The 24,259-nt window shown below is 45.7% G+C and overlaps 1 protein-coding gene across 9 annotated transcripts in view; it reads left to right on the top strand.

The window, feature by feature from the left end:
* ZNF445 (zinc finger protein 445) overlaps positions 1-21,051 on the top strand; it is a 64,310-nt gene extending 43,259 nt beyond the window's left edge. For 6 of the 9 annotated variants that reach the window (XM_064366981.1, XM_012470727.2, XM_012470728.3 and 3 more), the window contains 5 exons: positions 2,324-2,492; positions 2,842-2,936; positions 3,231-3,357; positions 4,180-4,290; positions 5,072-21,051. In XM_064366981.1, the coding sequence (XP_064223051.1) occupies positions 2,324-2,492; positions 2,842-2,936; positions 3,231-3,357; positions 4,180-4,290; positions 5,072-7,236 (2,667 nt within the window). In that variant the 3' untranslated portion in view covers positions 7,237-21,051. The remainder of the gene's footprint in view (positions 1-2,323; positions 2,493-2,841; positions 2,937-3,230; positions 3,358-4,179; positions 4,291-5,071) is intronic. The other 3 variants (XR_010338965.1, XR_010338966.1, XM_012470734.3) reach the window with 3 other exon arrangements.
* Positions 21,052-24,259: the final 3,208 nt, after the last annotated feature.

Raw genomic sequence — 24,259 nt, 5'->3', positions numbered from 1 at the left:
CCACCCGCCTTGCCCTCCCTGGATACAGGCGTGAACCACTGTGCCCAGCACTTCTCAGTAAGCTTTTGGGGATCTGTTCTATGTGTGTGAGATGGGAGGCAGGGAAGATGGACATGAGTGCTGAGGGGCAGCGCTGAGCTGAGAAATAGGAAGACCTTGATTTTAGGCATCATTCTACAACCTCAATGTCCATGGCCACATCATCGTACCTTTCAGAGCCTCTGTTCATTGAGAAGAAAATTCAGAAATGGTCTAATCATGACAATTTGTTCAGTAAATATTTGAGTGCTTATCATGTGCCTGGCCCTGGCAGAATTGGCAGTCCCAGGCCTGGCAGTCGGGTGGCAGCAGGTCAGTTCAAGTGCGTTCTTCCTGCTCCTTCTGCTGCACACAGGGGAGCTGAACTATATTGTTTCAGTTTTTTTAGAAAGCATTTATCACTTTTTTAGCCTTCTTTAAAACTTTATTTACATAAAAATATATGATTCTCATGCCTGTAGTCCTAACACTTTGGGATGCTGAGGCGGTTGGATCACTTGAGGTCAGGAGTTCGAGACCAGCCTGGCCAATATGGTGAAACTCCTTTTCTACTAAAAGGGCAGATATTAACTGGATGTGGTGGCATGTGCCTATAGTCCCAGCTACTCAGGAGGCTGAGGCAGGAAATTTGCTTGAACCTGGAAGGCAGAGGCTGCAGTGAGCTGAGAGTGCACCATTGCACTCCAGGCTGGGCAATAGAACGAGACTCTGTCTCAAAAAAAAAAAAAAATAAAATATATATATATATATATATATATCTCACACACACACAAACACACACACAATCAGCATACATAATTCATGTACAAATGAAAGTTGTGGCTGGGTGCAGTGGCTCACGCCTATAGTCCCAGCACTTTGGGAGGCTGAGGTAGGTGGATCACAAGGTCAAGAGATCAAGACCATCTTGGCCGACATGGCGAAACCCAGTCTCTACTAAAAATACAAAAATTAGCTGGGCATGGTGGCATTCACCTGTATTCCTAGCACTCGGGAGGCTGAAGTAGGAGAATTGCTTGAACTCCGTTTAAAAAATAAAATTCTGAAACAAATTTGACATACTTGCCTCTAAAACTTTATTATAAAAATTAAGTAAAATATCAGGACAGAGTCCACCAGCAGTAAATGTTAATAAATAAAACACAAGGTATAACTATTAGAGAATATTTTTGCCCAACATGGGGTGCTATTTAAAAAAATTTTAAAGAACATTTGTTATTTTCACCAAAACAAATGTTCAAAAGGACCTGATAATAATTTATAAAATGAAATAAGCTACACAGTAGTTACAAAATCATGGCTTGGTTATATTCAGCTCATTTAGAGCTAGTTGTAATTTTTTAAATCCATGAAAACATTTCCACATGAGCAGAAAAGGCCTACCTGGTTGAAAGCCACTTAGAAGACAATGGGGCCTGGGAGAAAGCCCCCCCAAATTTGAAAAATGAAAAAAAATGCTTTAAGATACATGTAAAGTTACAGAATCATTCTGTGGTTCAGCAAAATTATCAGAGTGTGAAAAATCTCACTATAGAGACTGTCTCAGCCACAGGACCAGAAAAATCTCAAATTATAGTTTCTTGTACTCATCTCTATATGAGGGACAGCCTTGCCTCAGAGACCAGAGTTATTTGAAATCTCAGGGCAAACACCTCCTCTTTGTTGGTCTCTACTTAGATGGACACTGCCATTTTTTACACTGGAGACTTTTTCTTCTATGGTTTTATGGCTGACTCTCATGATTGGCATTGCCTCTCTATCAGTATTATTATTAAAGGCAAGTTTACAATTTGGGAGCTAGCCTGCCTCTTTGAGATCACGTTGTATATCAGTGCCTAGAGCAGTGCTTGATAGTAGATATTACTTGACTGTATCTCTGCTGTGAACTATTATGAATTTAATTCTCAGGAACTAGTTCCTTCTCTCTCATTTCTAAGTTGCAGGCCTTGGGTAGGAACTGAGGGGTAGTGGGAAGGTGGCACTGTGTCATCTGAGGCCCGACGAGAGTGCTGTACTGACTTACCATGTGCTTCCTTGTGTTGAGCTGGAGTCTGTCTCTACCTGAACTCTCCCATGGCTCTCATTAGAGCCCGAGGAGGCTGAGGTGGTTGGAGGTACCTCCCTGGGCTTTCTTCTTGCCCTTTTTTCCTGTCTAGAAGTAATGAAGGACCTGGCTTACCCACCCCTCAGTCTTTGTCCTTTGGAGATCGGCCATGTGGCCTCTTCTCTGAGTTTGCTTTCTGATTCCCAGAAAGATCCTCTCACAACATTTTCTTCTTGCCAGGACCCGGGCCCTGCCCAGAGCCCAGATGTGCATTGGATGGGTACAGGAGCCCTGCGATCTGCACAGATATGGTCCCTTGCTTCACCTCTCAGGAGCGGCTCTGCTCTGGGGGACCACCTGGAGCCTCCCTATGAAATAGAAGCACGTGACTTCCTGGCTGGGCAATCCGGTACTTGCTGCCTGGCCTTAAGACCCCAGCCTTATGCCACACCATTTGCATTTCCTGTAGTGTTGTCTTTTCACATCTGTCCTCTCATGGGAATCTTCTTCTGTCCTGGCTCTTAGTTCTGTGTCCTCTCCATCCATTCTATGACCCATATGTGGCTCACTCCTCCCCCACTACACCCCCTCCCACTACCCCTTTCCTGGCCCCAGTAGACTGAGGACATGTGAGATGGGTATTTAACAACATTCTGTACCTGCTCATGGGTTCAGGAGTCCTCTACTGGGGGGAAGTGTGGGCTTCTCAGTGGTCTATCCAGAGCTGAGCCACTCTCTCATGGCTTTTTCTCCTTCAGATCCTCCTGCTGCCCAGATGCCTGCCCTTTTCCAGAGAGAGGGGTGCCCAGGAGACCAGGTAACAGCAACCAGGTCCCTGACAGCCCAGCTCCAGGTGAGCCACAGGACGTTCCTTCTTTCCTGATGTCTCCACGTCACTGCCTAATGAGATAGTGCAGTTCCCCCATCCTGGGTTTCTCACTTGTCTAGTAACCTCACATCCAAAGACCCATGTCCCAGAGACCAGATAATCCCCCTTGAGCCCAGAGCTCTTCTGCTGGGTGATGGTCTTCCCTTTCACCTTTGCCAGGTCCATCCTGTACTCACACAGAGCCAGTTTATTCCCCTTCCCTCCCCTACCTCAAAGCTGGGAGCTGTGGACCAGCTCTAGGGCACAGTGTTTTTGCAGGAGACTATGACTTTCAAGGATGTGGAGGTGACCTTCTCCCAGGACGAGTGGGGGTTGCTGGACTCAGCTCAGAGAAACCTGTACAGGGATGTGATGCTGGAGAATTATAGGAACATGGCCTTCCTGGGTAAGTAATTAATACCCTCATGCTTATATCCATCTTTATTTCTGCCTTCTTGGGTTGTTTTCTGCTGCATAGAAAGGGACCTGACCTGGTTTTAGATCCTGGCTCTGTAACTACTAACCAGATCACTTAATCCAGCACCTTGGTATCTTCTTTTGAAAAATGGGGAGAATAATGCCTGCCATTCTGGATTTTTGTAAAGATTAAAGGTGGCTGGATGTGGTGGCTTACACCTGTAATCCCAGCACTTTGGAAGGGCCAGGTGGGAAGATAGCTTGAGCTCAGAGTTTGAGACCAGTCTGGACAACATAGTGAAACCCTGTCTCTACAAAAAATACAAAAATACAAGCATGTGGTGCTCACGCTTGTCATCCCAGCTACTTGGGAGGTGGAGGCTGGAGAATTGCTTGAACCCAGGAGGTTGGAGCTGCAGTGAGCCAAGATCAAGCCACTGTACTGCAGCCCGGGTAAGAGAGTGAGACCCTATTTGAAAACAAACAAACGAAAACAATGGATTAAAGGTAATATGTTTTAAGTTCCTAGTCCATTTAGGCATTCAAAAAATGTTGGCTGATGCAACCAATTAAGTAGCCATGTTCTTACCTCCGGAAAATTCTAGTAATCTTTGCTGCCAACTTCTCTCAACCTCTCCTATCTCTGTCTGCTCAGGGCTATTTGAAGTGACTGGGGTTCCTTCGCTAGCTTCCGCTGCCTGCCTTCCTGGCCTTTCCCATGCCTCACCAGGACTTCAGGCCCAGAGGTCCTAGAGAGTAGTTCTGTGTCATCCATCTCCCTCCCCATCTCCCATTCCCTTCTCTTCTGCAGTGGGACCATTCACCAAACCTGCTCTGATCTCCTGGTTGGAAGCAAGGGAGCCGTGGGGCCTGAACATGCAGGTAGCTCAGCCTAAGGGGAATCCAGGTGCTGCCCCTACAGGTGAGTTCCAGAGAACCTGCCAGGTCCTGCTCCTCCTGCTTTTACTTTTCTTTCTTAAGGTGAGGTACATCACTGGGAATTTATTCTGTTGTTTACTAGAAGATCTTTAACAGTGTTGCTAAGGGTGCTTGGGCCACTCTTCCATTCCATCCTGGGTGGCTTCTAAGAGGTCATTCATTTCTGGCCATGTCTATTTTCCCATCCCCCTTCCCCAGCAACCCTCTCAATAATAGTTCTTGCCTGCTGGAGGGCTTCACTGTTCCTCTCTTCCACTCACTGATGCTCCTCCTCAGCCCTGTGCCCTCACTCCTGGCCTGCACTCCTGCTGAATCCCCTGTACTCACCCCTTCCTGCTCTTAGGAGCCCTCATCCCACTCTTGTTCTTTCTTTTCTTGACCCTTCCTTCTGTAATAGGCTGATCTCTAGCCCTTTCAGCCAGGTGCTCCTTGGAGCCCCACCCCTTGGCTTTTGGGTACCTTTCTATAATGCCATGATTCTTCTCCTACTCTGGCTGTTTAACACTTTCTTTTTAATCCTTTTTCTTTCCCTGCTGGATGTGATGTCTGCATATCTCTACCTGCCCTGCCCATCTTGCTTTTCTCCTCCCTTCCCTGTTATCTGGGATAATCTTCCATGTTTTGCCTTATGTTTGACTATTTTGTAAAGGTATTGGCAGTCAGGCAAAAGCCTCACCACGCAGGCATTTTATTGCCCTTTGGTGCTTTCTGCAGTTCCAAATACGGAAAAAGAGTACATTCTCTCCTGTTTTATTTTTTGTCAGGAGGTGACCTTCAAATTAAAACAAAGAAATTCATCTTAAATCAGGAACCTTTGGAAGGAGCAGAAACCTTAGCTGTGCCTTCAGAATGTCCTGCAGCAAGTGTTTCTGAGGGAATTGGGCTGAGAGAATCTTTTCAACAGAAGAGCAGGATGAAGGATCAATGTGAAAACCCCATACAAGTGAGAGTTAAGAAAGAAGAGACTGATTTCAGTCACAGGACAGGAAAAGACTCTGAAGTATCAGAAGGTAATAATCTTGACTTAAAACATGTTACATATTTGAGAGTTTCTGGAAGAAAGCAGTCCCTTAAACATGGCTGTGGCAAACACTTTAGAATGAGTTCACACCACTATGACTACAAGAAATATGGGAAGGGGCTCAGACACATGATTGGGGGCTTCAGCATACATCAGAGAATTCATACTGGACTGAAAGGGAGCAAAAAGGACTTGTGTGGAAAAGACTTCAGCCTTAGCTCTCATCACCAACATGGGCAGAGTCTTCACACAGTGGGAGTATCTTTTAAGTGCAGTGACTGTGGAAGGACTTTCAGTCATAGCTCCCATCTTGCATATCATCAGAGACTTCACAGTCAAGAGAAAGCATTTAAATGTAGAGTGTGTGGGAAAGCCTTCCGGTGGAGTTCCAACTGTGCACGGCATGAGAAAATTCACACTGGAGTGAAGCCTTATAAATGCGATTTATGTGAGAAAGCTTTCCGACGTCTGTCAGCCTACCGTCTGCACCAGGAAACCCATGCTAAGAAGAAATTTCTTGAATTAAATCAGTATAGGGCAGCTCTTACCTACAGCTCAGGGTTTGATCATCATTTGGGAGACCAAAGTGGGGAGAAACTCTTTGACTGCAGCCAGTGCAGGAAATCCTTCCACTGTAAATCATATGTTCTTGAACATCAAAGGATTCATACCCAGGAGAAGCCCTATAAATGTAACAAATGTAGGAAAACCTTTAGGTGGAGATCAAACTTTACTCGTCATATGAGGTTGCATGAGGAGGAAAAATTCTACAAACAAGATGAATATCTTGAAGACTTCAGGCAAGCCCCTGACCACAGTCAGCCCCAGGGTGCCCCTACTGTGGAGAAAACATTTTTGTGTCAGCAGTGTGGGAAAACTTTTACTAGAAAGAAAACTCTCATTGACCACCAGAGAATTCACACAGGTGAGAAACCATACCAGTGTGGCGAATGTGGGAAGGACTTTGCCTATAGGTCAGCCTTTATTGTTCATAAGAAGAAGCATGCCATGAAAGGAAAACCTGAGGGTGGGTCATCTTTTAGTCAGGACAGAGTGTTCCAGGTTCCTCAGAGCAGTCACAGCAGAGAGGAGCCCTACCAATGCAGCCAGTGTGGCAAGGCCTTTCGCAATCACTCATTCCTCCTCATCCATCAGAGAGTTCACACTGGAGAGAAGCCGTATAAGTGCAGGGAGTGTGGGAAAGCCTTCAGGTGGAGTTCCAATCTCTACCGACATCAGAGGATTCACTCTCTTCAAAAACAGTATGATTGCCATGAAAGTGAAAAGACTCCAGATGTGGAGCCAAAAATCCTCACTGGTGAGAAACGTTTTTGGTGTCAAGAATGTGGGAAAACCTTTACACGTAAAAGAACCCTTTTAGATCATAAGGGAATACACAGTGGAGAGAAGCGCTATAAATGTAATCTGTGTGGGAAATCATATGATAGAAACTATCGGCTTGTTAACCATCAGAGGATCCACACTAAAGAGAGACCTTTCAAATGTCAGTGGTGTGGGAAAGAGTTCATTGGGAGACAGACCCTTTCCAGTCACCAGAGTAAACACACCAGAGCAGCACAGGCTGAACGTAGCCCACCTGGGCTGTCTTCCTCTCAGGACACAAAGTTGAGATTGCAGAAATTAAAACCAAGTGAAGAAATGCCTCTCGAAGACTGTGAAGAAGCTTGTGACCAGAGCTCCAGTCTTGATGAACTCCAGGACATAACCACGGGGAAAAAGTGCCACAAATGTAGCATATGTGGGAAAACTTTTAGCAAGAGTTCACAACTCATTAGCCACAAGAGATTTCATACTCGAGAGAGACCCTTCAAATGCAGCAAGTGTGGGAAGACCTTCAGATGGTCTTCAAATCTGGCTCGGCATATGAAAAACCATATTAGAGATTAGCCTGGGTCTGACAGTGACAGTGGGAGTGAGTTCTCAGTCCCCTGCTAGAGAACCCTTAATTTTAGGCAGTGTGGGGAAACCTTCACAAAGGGCCCAGCCCTTTCTATTTTGGAAGTTAGTGACAGAATCCCGAGGATTTAAAAGCTCGGGGAGTCTTCAGCCTGCCTGCTGGGATGTGACGCTGGGGAAGCGCAGCAGTATGTTCTTTGGAGCCCTTCTGGAGACGTGGGCCCCTAGGAGTGGCCTCTGTACCATAGCCTGCCGCTCCCCCAGTCAGGTCTCTTTCCACAACTCTGAAGAGAAAAAACATTGCCCTTTGTGGTTGGATAAAATGTCTGTGGCATCATGGGCTGTGGCTTCTGGAAAGGGACCAGTGGTATCCTAGATTTATCTTCCAGTGTGGCCTATGGCCATGCCTATTCTGTTGACTAAAAGCAGCAGCATCAAGAACTCCTAGTCTTCCCAAATGCTCCCTGGGGAGTTCTGGCTGGGGCTTTAGCCTTTCTGGCTGGCTTTTGGATATCTGCTAGGAGATTAGAGTGGTCTCAGTGGCCGGTGGAGGACAGCAAGATTCTGGGCTCAAGCGCTTGGCGTGTGGAGCTCTATCAGTACCCTGTTGCCATTCCCATCCCACAGGCCTGCACAGGCAGCAGTGGTCCATCTGTTTAACAGAAATATGCTGATCACTTCCTCTACACCAGGCACTGGTGTATTTGCTGGACATCCAGCAGAGACCAGAACAGATGAAAATCCTGCCATCTTGGATCTTTATAGTTGACAAACAAATGGGATATGCAGTATTCTGGATGGTGATGTGTGTGTAATAGACAAAGTGAATCAGAGAAGAGTGAGAGGGCGTGCTGGATTGGGAAGTCAATTGTGATTTTAAATAATCTGATTAGGGAGGGCCTCAACTGAGAAGGTGAAATTTGAGCAAAGACCTGAAGGAGGCCAGGGAGCAAGCCAGGTAGCTCTCTAGGGAGAGTTGCAGGCAGAGGAGATTGGGTCTTGTCTGATGTCCTCAGGATAGCAAGGAGGCCCCTGGGATGGAGTGCAGGGAGCCAGCTGGAAGGGGAGGAGAGGGGTCAGGGAGCAATGTGAGCATCATGGGTCATTACGGGGGCTTGAGCTGCCTCAGAGGGAGGCAGAGAGCTTTTGGACAGTTTTGAGTTGAGGAGTGATATGATCTGAATCTGAATTACATTTTATAAGGGTTAACCACAGATCCAAAGACTCAGTAAAATGGAATGGTTGAAGGGCTTCTCATGCAGTTATCCTTGCTGCTAGTTCCCATAAATCAGACTCCTCCTCACTCCATTTCTGAATTTTCTGTAGACTCCTCGGCTTCAGCAGATGTAAACGCTTAACATTATTGTGTGCACATCTCTAGCCTCTGCACACTGCAGGCCCCCTCTCACCTTCTCATACCCCTCTCACCTTCACATACCCCTCTCCATGTATGAGATCTGGTGCTGGCATCAGATTCTACCCAAAGGAACCAGTGCGTGTGCCTGCTGCTCTCAGGAGAAAGGTGGTCTGTTCTGGTAGGAGCTCCCTCACTGTCCCACCTACTTGTCTTGAAGCAAAAAGCAAGAATCAATTACTTAAAGGCAAAGGATTGATATTTCTAAAGTATGTGAGTAATCATTGCTTCTGATTATTGAAGATGTCAGATTATAAATGTAAGGATAAAATGTCTTAATGTCTAATAGTAGAGCAGTGTCCCCAACTGCATTTTACTGCAATTAGTAGGGGCCCATTCATGGAGCTGGTCATTTCTTGTAATGAGGAGAAACCAACCTGGAAGACATCTTTTTCAGTAGAGTACAGAGTAATCTTATCCTCTCTGGATTGCCATGAGCAGGTGAGAATGAAAGCTCTGATACGGTGTAGTGGTATCACAGGATGGTTGGGACAGGGCAGACGTCTCCTGTTGGTGTTCTGATGCCTGTTCAGCTTTGTCGTCAGGAAGGTTTGGTCATCTTGGTTCTGCCATCCTCTTGCCTTCCTATGGCAGCAGCTGCTCATGGCAGTGAAGATATCCCTTCACTGTCCCAAAACTGGCACTAGAAGTGGCTGGGCAGAGGCCAGAGTTACAGGAAGGGTGTTGGCGTCATCAGATCTGGGTTCCAGGCATGGTGTGCCTTTTCTTGGCGGGAATGATCTTGGGCAAGTTAATGAACTTCTGCATCAGTTCCTTATGTGTGAGTTAGAGTGCTTGTCTGTGCTACCTGACTCCTGGGATTGGCAAAAGAGGGCTTGGTTAACCAAAGCTCTCCATTAGGTGGTTGACCTCTAGGACCAGGACCCTCACAGAGGTGCAGCTCCCATGTCAGTTGGTGTTATAACCATGGCAATGTCCCTTTCTGTCCACATTTTAAGCACCCCCTACCCCCATCTCTTCCCCCTTTGCCACGGGGCACCTTGTAAAGTTTCTGCCCCGGTATAGGGATATTTTTCCTGTATTTTTTTTTCTTTTGAGACAGGGTTGCCCAGGGTGGAGTGCAGTGGCAGATCACAGCTTACTGGAGCCTTGACCTCCCACGCTCAGGTGTCTGAGCCTCCCGAGTAGCTGGGACTACAGGTGTTTGCCACCATGCCAGCTATTTTTAAATATTTTTTCTGTAGAGACAAAAGTTTAATTTTTTTTCCTTATTGCCCAGGTTGGTCTCAAATTCCTGGACTCAAGCAGTTCTTCCACCTCTGCCTCCCAAAGTGCTGGGATTATAGATGTGGGCCACTGTGCCTGACCTATTGTCTTTTTTTTTTTTTTTTTAGACGGAGTCTTGCTCTATCACCAGGCTGGAGTGCAGTAGCGCAATCTCGGCTCACTGCAACCTCCGCCGCCTGGGTTCAAGTGATTCTTCTGCCTCAGCCTCCCAAGTAGCTGGGACCACAGGCACGTGCCACCATGCCTGGCTATTTTTTGTATTTTTAGTAGAGGCGGGGTTTCACTATGTTGGCCAGGATGGTCTCGATATCTTGACCTCGTGATCCACCCGCCTCGGCCTCCCAAAGTGCTGGGATTACAGGCATGAGCCACCGTGTCCGGCCTATTGTCATTTTTATAGAATGAAATGTGCTTATTTTTAAACATTCCAATCAAATTTTAAAATGTGCAAAGAATGAAGTGAAAAACATATTATCCTGAAGTAAAGCCGTTTATATTTGGGATTATACTGATGCCATTTGTCCAGTAACCTGAGTTTTCAAATAATTTTAGTTCCATAAGTACTATGTGATAATTATATAAATATTAATAAATTCAGATTAGCCGAAAGGGAAAAAAGTAAAAGCCTGACTACTTGGTGCTAACTACTAAAGATTTTGGCAGAATCAGTGTTGGATTTGGCTTTCCTGTCCCCTCCCCACCCCAACCCTCTGGCATGTTCCGCCTTGTTCTGCCTCCCTTCACCTGGAGTGTCACACCCCTGTCTGTTCCAGTCCAGCTCTTCATTCTTCAAGGCCTGACCCTCATGCCTCTAAGCCCCTGGGCCCACCTCTCTTGATGCCTGTGTCAGGTGGTGGTTGTGTTTTTGGTTATACCCATCACCATAGCCAGACCAAGCACTCTGGAAACCAGGGTTGGGTGCTTATTTATCTGTTTGCCATGCAGAAGAGATCTTGCACAAAATTTCCCGTTAAGGAATCAGGAACTGAATTTAGTTTGGCTAAGTCAGGATTGGGTTTTTTTTTTTTTAAGGGGCTGTGGAGTGAAATGTTGACTGGAAGCCACCCACAGGCACACACCTGCTGGTTAGGAACCTGGCTGTGGGTGGTTCTGAGCTTTATGGCTCTTGTTGACAAGTTTCTGATTGCCCTAGTCTGAGCACCAGGTCTGATCTTGTATCTCATCCTGACCTGGAGAATATTCAGGTTCTTTCCAACCTTACCCACCTTTTCCCCACTCCCTTGGAGGAACTGAAGTTGGGGTTGAGGAGAGCCAGATGGGCTGGAGTAGGTCTCTGAAGATCTTTCTGTCACCTGTTCAGTGAGGTCTGCCCTACCCCTGCTGCCCCACCCCAGCCTAAGGCTGACCATGACTCCAACCAGAGGCATGTGCAGAGGACAAAGCATGGGAAATGTAAAATAATACAGACCATCTCACACTCATCAAGCTGGCACATTTTTGAAAGCCCATGTGTGTAAGTGTTTGGAACAATAATTCACACTACTTTTGAAGTAGAAATTTTGAGAAATACTGTGTCAGGTGATTTGCAAAATCTTGTAAGGTTGTGTGCACTTAACCACCCAGCAGCTGTACTCCTGGATACATCCTAGAGGAGCGCCATGTGAACAGAGAAATGTTTAAGATTATTCATGGAAGTATTGTTTAGGTAGCAAGATTGGGAAAAGCCTGCATTTCATTAGCAGAAGAATGGATAAATAAATGGGTTGGTTTTGGTCCTTGGAAAGTGAATATGAAAGAGTTATGTCTCAACACAGATATATGAAAAATTATGCAGAGAAAGTTGCAGAAGCTACATATAAGTTACTGTTTGTGTAAAGTTAAGCATACTGTGTATCTGTGGGCACGTTACTTCAACTTACTTTTCACTTTTTCTGTAAAATGGGATAGTAGTGGCAATCTTACAGTGTGATTGGGGGTGGGGGGACAGTCAGTGAGGTAATGCATGTGAAATGCTTAGAATAGTGTCTGGCATGTAAGCATTGTGGACATATAGAAAGTGTTATTGTTTTGCACAGTAATCTATTTTCTGTGGATTCAATTAATATGAATTGAGCATAAAATCACATATTGGAATGATGTGTGCAAGTCACCATTCTGCCTTCCTAAGGCAAGAGAAGCTGATGGATTTGGGGAGGGTACATAGGAGCTTCAATTGTGTTTTCTTTCTTTTTAAAAATTGATGCACAGGCATCAGAATGTTAAGATTTTAACAGGCTAGTGTGGTGGATTCTTTTTAACTGTTTGCTTAAAGTATTTCAAAGTAAAAGTATTTCTTAAGCATGGTCTCTGACATCTTATGATTTTATAGAAATCCCTGCCAGGTACATGATGTTACTTAGAGTGAGCCACCTAATCTTTCCAAAGCTTCCATTTCCTCATCTGCAAAAATTCGGAGTGTCAGAGGTGTTTGAACCAGAGCAACTCCGTCTTGAACAGAGGCTGGGTAAAATAAGGCTGAGACCTACTGGGCTGCATTCTGAGGAGGTTGGGCATTCCAGGTCACAGGATGAGATAGGAGGTCAGCACAAGATACAGGTCATAAAGACTTTGCTGATAAAACAGCATGTGGTAAAGAAGCTGGCCAAACCCACCAAAACCAAGATGGAAATAAAAGTGACCTCTGGTTGTCTTCACGGCTCATTATACTGTAATTAGAATGCATTAGCATGCTAAAAGACACTCCCACCAGCGCTGTGACAGTTTACAAATGCCATGGCAACATCAGGAAGTTACCCTATATGGTCTTAAAAAGGAGAGGAACCCTCAGTTCTGGTAATGGCTCACACCTTTCCTGGAAAACTCATGAATAATCTACCCCTTGTTTAGTATATAATCAAGAAATAACCGTAAAAATAGGCAACCAGCAGCCCTTGGGGCTGCTCTGCCTATGGAATAGCTATTCTTTATTTCTTTACTTTCTTAATAAACTTACTTTCACTTTGTGGACTCGCCTGAACTATTTTCTTGAGCGAGGTCCAAGAACTGTCTCTTGGGGACTGGATCAGGACCACTTCCTGGTAACAGGAGCAATACAAATGGCTGTTAGTAAAGGAATGGTTAAGTAACTCTAGTACCTCTATGAAGGAATACCAGGCAACAGTTTTTTAAAAAATGAGGATATTCTCCATATACTGACACACAGTCACCAAGACATGCACTTTATAGGAAATTATAAGCTCCTCCTTGCCTCAATCTCCTTGCTTTTGCTTAATAAGGGAAGCCAGAAGCTATAAACTCATAATTTTAATGAAGAAATGGAATCCAGAGGATGGAGATGCTTGTCAGTCATTCACTTTATTTATTTTATTTATTTTATTTATTTTTTTTAAAGATGGGGTTTCACCATGATGACCAGGCTTGTCTTGAACTCTTGACCTCAGGTGATCCACCCACCTTGGCCTCCCAAAGTGCTAGGATTACAGGCATGAGCCACCGTGCCCAGCCTAGTCATTCACTTTATTAGATAGATGAGGAAAAGGGGAGTAAATATTTGCATGCCACCTATCACACCTTTTAAGGTTGATGCTAACCCTGCTAAGAACAGCAAGGAGATTTTATATCAGCCGGGTTTTAGTTGCCAGAAACCACACCAGTTATTTTAGCAGAGAACTTACAAAGAAGTGTCCTATATTTAAATAGCTGAAAAGAAGAAAATGCCAAAGTGTCTTGGAGCAGTTGCCTCCACCCCAGGACTAGGGGAGCTGGAATAGCATCTCCCCATGTTTGATACTTGCTAACAGTTTTCAAGCTCTCCCCCTTAACGTGCTTGCATCTGGACAAGCTGATAAAACCCAGGCACTTCCTCTTTGCACCAGAGGGGAAGTTCAAACTATGCAAACCCTTGCTGTCACAAATGCACTGAGCTCTCCTAACCACAAGAAAACCCAGAGCCACTTGCCCCTTCTTTCACTGAAGCCCAACTGACTGACTTGGGTGCCCCCTTCGCTTCCCGTAAAAAGCCTCATGTGAATAGTAAACTTTTTCATAACCTCTTGGTGTCTGCAGTGTCATCAGTTTCAACATCCGAACCAGTTTTGGGTGATGGTAGTTTGTTAATCCCACCTCACATGGGACAAAGTGCAAAGCAGGAACACAGAGACATGGCTAGAATTGTTGAAAGGCAGAGTGGCCGTGTGGAGCTGAACTCATACCTTTGGAGGACGGGTGGGTTGCTGGACTGACGTAGTGTCTGAGCTCAGGGAGGGGCCCTGTGGCCTTTGGATCCATGCTTCTGTGGAGAGGTCCCGGCTACTAATGCTGGGGCAGGGAGTAGAAGGGAGGGTCATAATGAGACTTCGAATGTTGGTTAACCACCTTTCGCCTGAAGAACGTGTAATGGCCTTCCCTGAGGTATATGTCTTCCAAAAGTCCACTGACATTGCTCAGGATCTATTCCCACCATTTTTTTTTTTTTTGAGGCAGGGTCTCACTGTCATCCAGGCTGGAGTGCAGTGGCATGATCTCAGCTCACTGTAACCTCTACTTTCCCAGGCTCAAGTGATTCTCCAGCCTCAGCCTCCTGAGTAGCTGGGACTACAAGCACACAACAAAAAGCCCAGCTAATTTTTATATTTTGTAGAGACAAGGTTTGGCCATGTTGCCCAGGCTGGTCTTGAACTCCTGGCCTCACGTGACCCACCTGCCTCAGCCCCCCAAAGTGCTGGGATTACAGGTGTGAGCCACCATGCCTGGACTCCTTTTTAAAATTTTTTGTAGAGATGGGGCTGTCTTAAACTTCCAACTTCAGGGGATCCTCCCACCTTAGCCTCCCAAGATGGTGGGATTACAAGTGTGAGTCATGGCTCCCAGCCCCTTCTTTGCTTTATGTTCCAATAAGCCTTCAAAGAGTAACGTGCAGGCCGGACGCAGTGGCTCATGCCTGTAATCCCAACACTTTGGGAGGCCGAGGCAGGTAGATCACAAGATCAGTACTTCAAGAGCAGCCAGCCTGGCCCAACATGGTGAAACCCTGTCTCTACTAAAAATAAAAATTAGTCGGGTGTGGCAGCACATGCCTGTAATCCTGGCTACTGGGGAGGCTAAGGCAGGAGAATCGCTTGAACTCAGAAGACAGAAGTTACAGTGAGCCAAGATTGTGCAACTGCACCCCAGCCTGGGTGACAGAGCAAGACTCCCTCTCAAGAAAACAAAATATGAAGTGCAAAGTGTGACTGAGGAGATACAGTACTCTCCAAATTGCATAATTTTGCCAATTTTTACAGGCAGAAACCTGGGGAATCTGTAGAGATGGATCTTAAGGGTGTCACAGGCATTGGAATGAGAGCAACTCCATGTTGAATAGGGGCTAGGTAAAAGTGTCAGAGGTGTTCAAATCAGAGTGACTCCATTTTGAGTAAAGTCTAGGAGAAAGAGGCTGAGACTTGCTGGGCTGCATTCTCAGACAGGCATTCCTAGCCTCTAGATGTTTATGGTTAAGGGAACAAATTAATACTGTTTACTAAACAGACCCAGACTTGGGAGTGTCCAGATATCCTGATAGCTGGAGAACAAAGGCATTCTAATTTTGCTTTAAAAATAATAATGATTCTTGAGAAATAATTAAGTGTTGGAAACAGATGCTCAGTGCTGCAAAGAAAAAGCACTGAGACAAAGGATCTCTCAGTAAGGGAATTTTACTTTCTGCAGAAAGGGTGCTCCTGATAGCCACCTTCCACCAGAGTACAATGAACAAAGGAAAAGCAGACACATTTATTCCTTTGGGATCATCCTTACTGCTGTGTCTGATCTCCGTTGGTTGGAGTCAGACCTCACAATCTGAAACTGAACCTGATTGGGTAATAACTTAAAGCTTTCTTGAATAGGTAAAGGCAATGGAGAACAAAAGGAAAAGAGGAAGTCCAAGTAAGGAAGGGACAGGAAGTTGCTTGTGAAAGGACTTCTTAGAAAAGTAATAGCATAAATATCTTGGTTAAGGTACAAGGACATAGAATGTGCTACTTGCCTGTGAGCGTGTGTAGCACAAATATCTAGGTTAATGTACAAGGATACAGAATGTACTATGTGCCTGTGAGCATGTCTAACAGCTATGTGGGATAGGGCTTAACGAAGAGGTATTAGCAAAAAGCAAGAAGGCTTTGAAGAAAGTCTTTAAAACAAACTATTATTTCTAATACTTATGATTTATTCTTTAACAAGAAAGGACACTTTGAAGAGGATCTTTTCTACTTCCCACATTAAGAAAATCCTTTATCACAAAAGCTTGTAGCAGAGTACATCTCCCCATATATACAAGCATTGTACCTAGGGTGGACGCGTTCCTCCTCTTACTTTCAGGAATGTCCTACTCTGTCTATGGAGTAGCTGTCCTTTCACCACCTTTCTTAATAAACTTGCTCTCGCTTTGCGCTGAGGATTCACCCTGAATTCTTTCTTGCATGAGATCCCAGAACCCTCTCTTGGGGTCTGGATTGGACCCCTTTCCTGTAAAATATTTCTGGTGAATACAGAAGGGACAAAAACCCTGACCCAACGGCTACCTTTGGGTAAGTGTTGGGGTCCTATAACATATTTCTGGTAAACCATGGAAAGGATGCTACTGAAGAAACCCCCGACCCCAAGGAAATAGACTGCAGCACTGATTGGATGACTTTGGGCAAGTGATGGGGTACCCAAGTAAAGAATGGCATTGGGTTAGAGGCCCAACTTCGAGGGGTTAGAGTTTCTTCTATGACAGAGTGGGTTAGAGGCCCCTTTTAATAAAAGGCAAGGACAATTGACTGACCTCAGGTTAGAGGCTACTCCATCCTACTCTGTCTTTGGAGTAACTGTCCTTTCACCACTTTACTTTCTTAAACTTGCTTTTGCTTTGCACTGTGGACTGGCCCTGAATTCTTTCTTGCATGAAATCCAAGAACCCTCTCTTGGGGTCTGGATCGGGACCCCTTTCCTGTAACAAAAGGAGGCTGAGACCTAGGGGGCTGCATTCCCAGATACTTAAGGCATTTTAAGTCACGGGATGAGACAGGAGGTCAGCACAAGATCCAGGTCATAAAGACTTTGCTGGTAAAACAGGTTGCAGTAAAGGAGCTGGCCAAACCCCACCAAAACCAAGATGGTGATGAGAATGACCTCTGGTCATCCTCACTGCTACATTCCCACCAGCACCATGACAGTTTACAGATGCCATGGCAACATCAGGAAGTTACCCTAAATGGTCCACTCCCTTTTTAGCATATTATCAAGAAATAACCATAAAAATGGGCAACCAGTAGCCCTTGGGGCTACTCTGTCTATGGAGTAGCCATTCTTTTATTTATTCCTTTATTTTCCTAATAAACTTGCTTTCTCTTTATGGACTCACCCTAAATTCTTTCTTATGTGAGCTCCAAGAACCCTCTCTTGGGGTTTGGATCAGGACCCCTTTTCGGTAACAAGGGTGCAGGATCATCGTGGAAGGAATATGAAGTCAGATAAAACTGAATTCATTGATATGGGATAAGTAAGCAGAGATTTGTGGTTCACTGCTTTTTTGTTTTTTGAGAGGGAGTCTCGCTCTGTCACCCAGGCTGGAGTGCAATAGTGAGATCTTGGCTCACTGCAACCTCACTGCAAGTCTCCTGCCTCAGCCTCCTGAATAGCTGGGATTACAAGTGCATGCCACTATGCCCAGCTCATTTTTGTATTTTTAGTAGAGATGGGGTTTCAGCATGTTGGTCAGGCTGGTCTCAAACTCCTGACCTCATGATCTGCCTGCCTTATCCTCCCAAAGTCCTGGGATTACAGGCATGAGCCACTGCGCCTGCCTGTGGTTCATTGTTATAACTTGAGAAGCTGAGAATGACTCTGTACATTTGCTTGTGGGTTGTTGAGATATGGACCCACTGTAATCCCAGCTTGGGAGGCTGAGGTGGGAGGACTGCTTGAGGCCAGGAGTTTGAGACTGGTTGGACAATATAGTGAGAACTCATCTCAAAAAGAAAAAAAATTATATATGTGTATGTATATATATATCTCCAAACATAACCTGCACTAAATGAGTTGAAATGCCAGAACTTCCTTGGTACACTGTAGGGAAAGATATGTAAATGTTTAGGGAGATAAAAATGCATGAGTGTATTTATCATGTAAATACCCGCTCACACACCCAGGGAGGGTCCAGAGGACACTCCTTTCATCAAGACTATGAGAAATAAATTCATGTAGAGAGTGCCAGATATTCCACACAGGCCACATTACAGTGCGAAATGCGATCTGAAGTGCAGTGGGGCTGATGGAATCCTGAGGCAGGGACCATATGGTAACAGTCACCAAAGACATGATTGGTGAGGTGACTGCAATGGACAGTGCAGCCAAAGCAGGACCTTGAATGGTCTGACCCACGGAGATCCATGATGTTGGCCTGCTGACCATAGTGTCCTGAGAATGAAAATGGATGGGCTGCCTACTAAAGTTTTACTTGATCTGAATAAGTAGGAAAGCTCCAGGTCTGGTGAACAGAGAAGTCTGACCTAAATTACCAACAACACAGAGTTATAATCCCTCAATCAATTCCAAGTCTTGATCTAGTTCACAGACCCAGAACTTCTCGAATAAAGGATAGGCCAGGTCCCTTTGAGGCAGGACCCTGCTGCACTGAGAATAATTTATACTTTTCATCTTCCTAGACTTCCCCAAAGGCACCCAAGGCCATTTATCAGAGTGACTGTGCATTGGGAAAGGCAAATAATTAGACTTTTCTGAGATAATCAGCCTGTAGTTCTGAACTAGCAGTAATTACAGGAGACTCAAAATGCCACCATAGTTCCTCAAAGTATGAGTGTATGGAGGCCAGGCGATCAATGGACCTTTTGGCTTAGATTCCTCTCACAGTAGGTCTAGTAGATTCCTGAACCCATCCTATCATTTCCCTGGTTCTAGAATGCACAATTAGAATAGACAGAGTCAACAATGTTCAGAATCCCACATTGGTTCCCTGAGCCATATGGTGAAAGTAATTCTGGTAGAAAAGGCCAAGTAGAAGCTACTAGAGCTGCCTCATTCACAAACATAGTAAAGCAAACTAATACCACATTCCTGGAGAGATTGTCGAGATTAGTGCCACCATCCAAAACTTGGAATCACGAATCCCCGCTCAGCTTGCCTACTTAACCTGTGCAGAAGACAGATGGATCTTGGAGAATGACAAGTGGATTATTGTAAACTTAATTGACTAGCGACTCCACGTGCAGGTGCTGTTTCCACATGTGGTTTCAGTGCTGAGCAAACAACACATCTGACAACTGGTGTGCAGTTGTTACTGAGCCAGGTCCAGGTTCGTTCTGTTCTCACACAGTAAATTGATCACTGTGACACGAGCTTTGCAAAAGAGAGAAGAATTATTCACAAGGCTGTCCAGTGAGGAGATGGGAGAATGGCTGTCGAATCCACTTCCCCAAAGATGAGGCTTAGAGAGATGTATAGGTTAGGGAAGCAGGGTGGTCTACAGCATGCGAAAAGGTGATTGGCAGTGGGGAAAAATGCAGTCATAATCGGGGTTCACAGGATATATGTATAGAAAATGGTGGTGTTAACATGATCTAAAGGTGGAGTTTTTGGCCCTCTGATGTCAAAAGGCTACCTCTTGGGCATGTGCACAGGCCCAGTTTAAGTGTCGGCAGTCTTAACCATTTGAACTGGATAGGAGCTGCCCCGAGTTCCTGAAAAATAACTCAAGTGATTGTTATGGTGACTTATAAATGTTATCTATAAGGCAGCACGTGAAGGTTGAGTGACAGTGTTCAGTAGCACGGCCTTCAGCTACTGTGGTCTTCAGCTTCATGGGGAAAAAAGATAACAAAGAGCAAGCAACCAAAAGCAAGCAGGGCAGACGAAGTGTGGTGCACCTGATGCGATGATCCCCTCTGCTGCCCAGCGACCCATCTGGTGAGTGTTTCTTTCCCTATATCTGTGAGTAAAGGCCATCAAGAACAGTTTGTTCTCAGCCAGATACACCTTCCCCACCCTATCTCAAGGCTACCTCAACTCTGCAGCCAGGCTCACGATCTGGTTCCCAGTTCCTCTGAGAACCTTTACACCCTCAGGGCGACACACTGGTCCATTATATTGATGGCATCACGGTCACTGGACCTGGTGTGCGGGAAGCAGCCACTGCTCTAGGCACGTTGGGAGACACATAAAATGACTGTGTGGGAAATAAACCCACGATGTGGCCAAGTGCAAGTCAAGTTTCCAAAACGTCTTTCTCTCTCTCTTTTTTCTTTTTTTGAGATGCAGTGTCACTCTGTAGCCCGAGCTGGAGTGCCGTGACGCGATCTTGGCTTACTGCAACCTCCGCCTCCCGTGTACAAGTAAAATCTTCTTGCTCAGCCTCCTGGGACTACAGGCGCATGCCATCACGCCCACACCGGGCTTTTTTTTTGGTAGAGACTGTATTTTACCGTGTTAGCCAGGTTGGTCTCAAACTCCTGAACTCAAGTGACCTTCCCACCTCGGCCTTCCAAAGTGCTGGGATTACAGTCATGAGCCACTGAGCTTGGCCTCTTTTCTCTCTCTTTCCAATAGTTATGTTCTATATGTTTAAAAGGGGCACGAGACAATTTCATATGTGATTTTCTGGATCACATGATAATTCTACATTTAACATTTTGGGGAAATGCCAAACTGTTTTCCAAAGGGGCTGCCTGGGAATCTCAGCTCTAGTCCTCAGCCCTCAGCAGCCACTCAGCCTCTCAGTGGGGCCTCAGTGCTGCCTTCCAAGGTCCGGGGCTGCCTTGAGACCTGATCAGAACCGGCTATTTTGCCAGCTAGTGCCTGTGTGCCATAGCTGACCCAGAGTTAGAACCTAAGCAACGCCATCTTAAACCCTGCACCCTGCAACCACCAAGAAAAACCGTTTCTCCAAAAATAAGTTATAACTGTTGCCCCGTTTCCTTTGTGATAACTGCTTGCTGCCCCGTTTTCCTTGCAATAACTGCTGACCTTGGCTTCTGTGAAAAATAGCTAGCTTGCTCTGCATAACGCTGATTGCAAAAAAGAACCCCTTGCCCCACCAGGATTTGGGTTTTCTGCTTAAATCCCTTGCTCCCCCTGAGCTCGGGGCCACAGGTTGGAGAGACACTAGTCTTCCGTGGTCGCTGGCAATAAATACCCTCTGAATTGGCTTACTTTTGTCTCAGTGGTGATTCTATACTCCCTCGGTTACGACACCTGATGTTCAAGGTCATTAGGAATTTCAAGACCCTGACAGCAGAGCAAGAGAGCAGGCAGAGACCCTTCTAAGTGTGGGACCCCGCGGGGCTGCCCAAGCTGCCTGCCTGTGAAGCCAGCCCTGCCTGATGGAGATGCTTTTGCCATGGTGAGAGGGAACGTGCATTCATGGTTCTCCGCTTTCCCACTCTCTGTCTCTAGGTCCAACTTATCCAAGGGTGGGATCTAGAATTTGTTCCCTGAATCTTCTCCCATCTCCCTCCCTGGGCGTTTCGCTCATAACCCCACCAGACCCCCCAGGAATGGCCTGACATGGGCTCTGGGAATAGAACATGGGTTCTCAGAATGGCTCTCTGAGACTTCATTGAGTTGTCTGTCCTATTTTCTTTCCTCAACAAAATGTCCACATCCTCAATCTCCTCTTCTGTCTCAGCAGGAAAGATGAAAAGAATGATGAGGCTTAGGACAGGCTCGGTGGCTCATGGCTGTAATCTCAGCACTTCGGGAGGCCAAGGTGGGCAGATCATCTGAGGTCAGGAGTTTGAGACCAGCCTGAACATGGTGAAACCCCACCTCTAGTAAAAATCAAAAAATTAGCCAGGCATGGTAGCGGGCACCTGTAATCCCAGCTATTCGGGAGGCTGAGACAGGAGAATCACTTGAACCTGGGAGGCAGAGGTTGTGGTGAGCTGAGATCATGCCACTGCACACCAGCCTGGGCGACAGAGTGGAAAAAACAAAAAAAGAATGATGAGTCTTAGCATCCCAGGAAGCTTTGGGTGGTGAGAGATGGAGAGTATCACTTTCCTTCCTGTGGCACTTCAGTTTCCAGTCTCCTTATTAGAATGCTGCAAAGCTGGCCTGCTGAGGTCTTCTGTGATCTCCTGTGCTTCCTGCACTTCCACCTGAAAACGAGCCTGCTGCAGGGATGAATCCATGAGCAGAATTTTAATGAAAAGGAAGCAGGCATGAAGGAATCCATGGTGTATGACTCTACCAACTTAAAGTGAAGAACACACACGACAAGGAACAGGCACAATGCTGCTTTGCCAGCTGTTCCCTGTTGGGCTCTGCCACCCAGGGATGTAAGAGGGAAGCTGGGATGCTGCAGGACTGGAGTGTGAGGATTAATTTTAGGTGTCAACTTGGCTGAGCCACAAGGTGCCCAGGTATTTGGTCAAACGTTATGCTGGGTGTTTCTGTCAGGTTGCTTTGGGTGAGATTAACATTTAAATTTGTGGACTTGGAGGAAAGCAGATTGCCTGCTATCATGTGGGTGGGCTTCATCCAATCACCTGAAGACCTGAAGAGAACAAAAAGTCTGGCTGCCCTGGCAGGAGAGAATTCTTCCACAGACTCTGCCTTTGGAGTTCATGCGCACCATCCGCCAGTCCTGCTCCACAGCAGGTGCCACTGGACTCTCACTGGACTATGTATTCTGGGTCTCCAGCCTGCTGCTCCACCGTGAAGATTTGGGACTTGCCAGCCTCCATAATTCTATGAGCTAATTCCTTATCATAAATCTTTCTCTCTCCCTCCAAACACACACACAATACACACACACACACAACACACACACACACACAGAAAGAGAGAGAAACAAATGAGTGTAGATGTGTTCCAATAAAACTTCATTTAGGGACATTGAACTTTAAATTTCAAGGGCTGGACATGGTGGCTCATGCCTGTAATCTCAGCACTTTGGGAGGCTGAGGTAACCGGATCACTTGAGGCCAGGAGTTCAAGACCAGCCTGGCCAACATGGCAAAACCTCATCTCTACGATAAACACACACACAAAAAAAAAAGAAAAAGAAAAAGAAAAAGAAAAAAAATGTAGCCACGTGTGGTGGCTCATGGCTGTAATCAGCTGGGAGGCTGAGGTGGGAGAATCGCTTGAACATGGGAGGCAGAGTTTGCTGTGAGCTGAGACGGCACCTGAGCAACAGAGCAAGACCCTGTCTCAAAAAAATCAAAAATAAATAAATTTTATATAATCTTCATGTATACTCATTCATTTACATCTTGTCTGTGGTTGTTTTCACCCTTCAGGTCAGAAGTAGCCCACGACCTTTACACAGTGTTTACCAGTGTTATAGACATCTTTTTGTGTGTATGTGTGTTTTTTTATTGTACTTTAGGTTCTAGGGTACATGTGCAGATCATGCAGGATTGTTGCATAGGTACATACATGGCAAGGTGGTTTGCTGCCTCCATCCCCCGTCACCTATATCTAACATTTCTCCCCATGTTATCCCTCCCCAACCTCCCTACCCCCGACATCTTTATAGTTTACTTTCACGTGTTTTTATATTTTATATAAATGAAATAATATTGTCTGTCTTGCATTTTTTTGCTCAAAATTATGTTTTTCAGTTTTATGCATGTCATTCATTGCATGTGGTGATGCTGTATTTTCATTATATTGTGGTATTCTGTGTATGATGATACACTGTGGAGCTCCAGCTCACTCTTTTTTTTTTTTTTTGAGATGGAGTCTCACTCTTTCATTCAAGCTGAAGTATAGTGGTACCATCTCAGCTCACTGCAACCTCCGCCTTCCAGGTTCAGGCAATTCTCCCGTCTCAGCCTCCTGAATAGCTGGAATTACAGACATGTACCACCACATCCGGCTAATTTTTGTATTTTTAGTAGAGACAAGGTTTCACCACGTTGGCCAGGCTGGTCTTGAACTCCTGACCTCAGGCGATCCACCAGCCTCGGCCTTCCAAAGTGCTGGGGTTACAGGCTGAGCCACTGCGCTCAGCCATCCAGCCCACTCTCTATGGACAGTGGGCTCTGCCTAGTTTTTGCCTGGCTCACTGGGGATGGCCTATGTCCAGCTCTATGAAGTAATGCCAAATTGCAGCAGGCCTTTGAGTTCCTTTTAGCAATGCTTGATTGTGTCAGAGCTCTCCATGTTCCCTAATATCACAGGCTTGCTATGAAAAGCGACGCCTGGAATCTTGTCTTTGCTAGCAGCACCAGGGTTGTCTCCTTCAAAGACTGTCTCTGAAGAGCCACAGCTCACAATGGCCTTGGCTGAGATGTATGAAGTGGCTGGTGTTTTCAGACTTGCAAGTTACCAAATTATTCAACTGTTGTGTGTGGCGGGCCAGTCAGGGGCCACCTTCATCAGCAACACTCTGGGTCCTTCCAGCTGTCC

This window comes from Aotus nancymaae, unplaced genomic scaffold (genome assembly GCF_030222135.1).
Source record: "Aotus nancymaae isolate 86718 unplaced genomic scaffold, 86718_ANA_hifiasm-v0.15.2.pri h1tg000067l, whole genome shotgun sequence".
In the NCBI taxonomy this organism is placed as follows: domain Eukaryota; kingdom Metazoa; phylum Chordata; class Mammalia; order Primates; family Aotidae; genus Aotus; species Aotus nancymaae.
The sequence above is the reverse complement of the archived record's forward strand: the minus strand, read 5'-3'. Positions and strand labels throughout refer to the sequence as shown.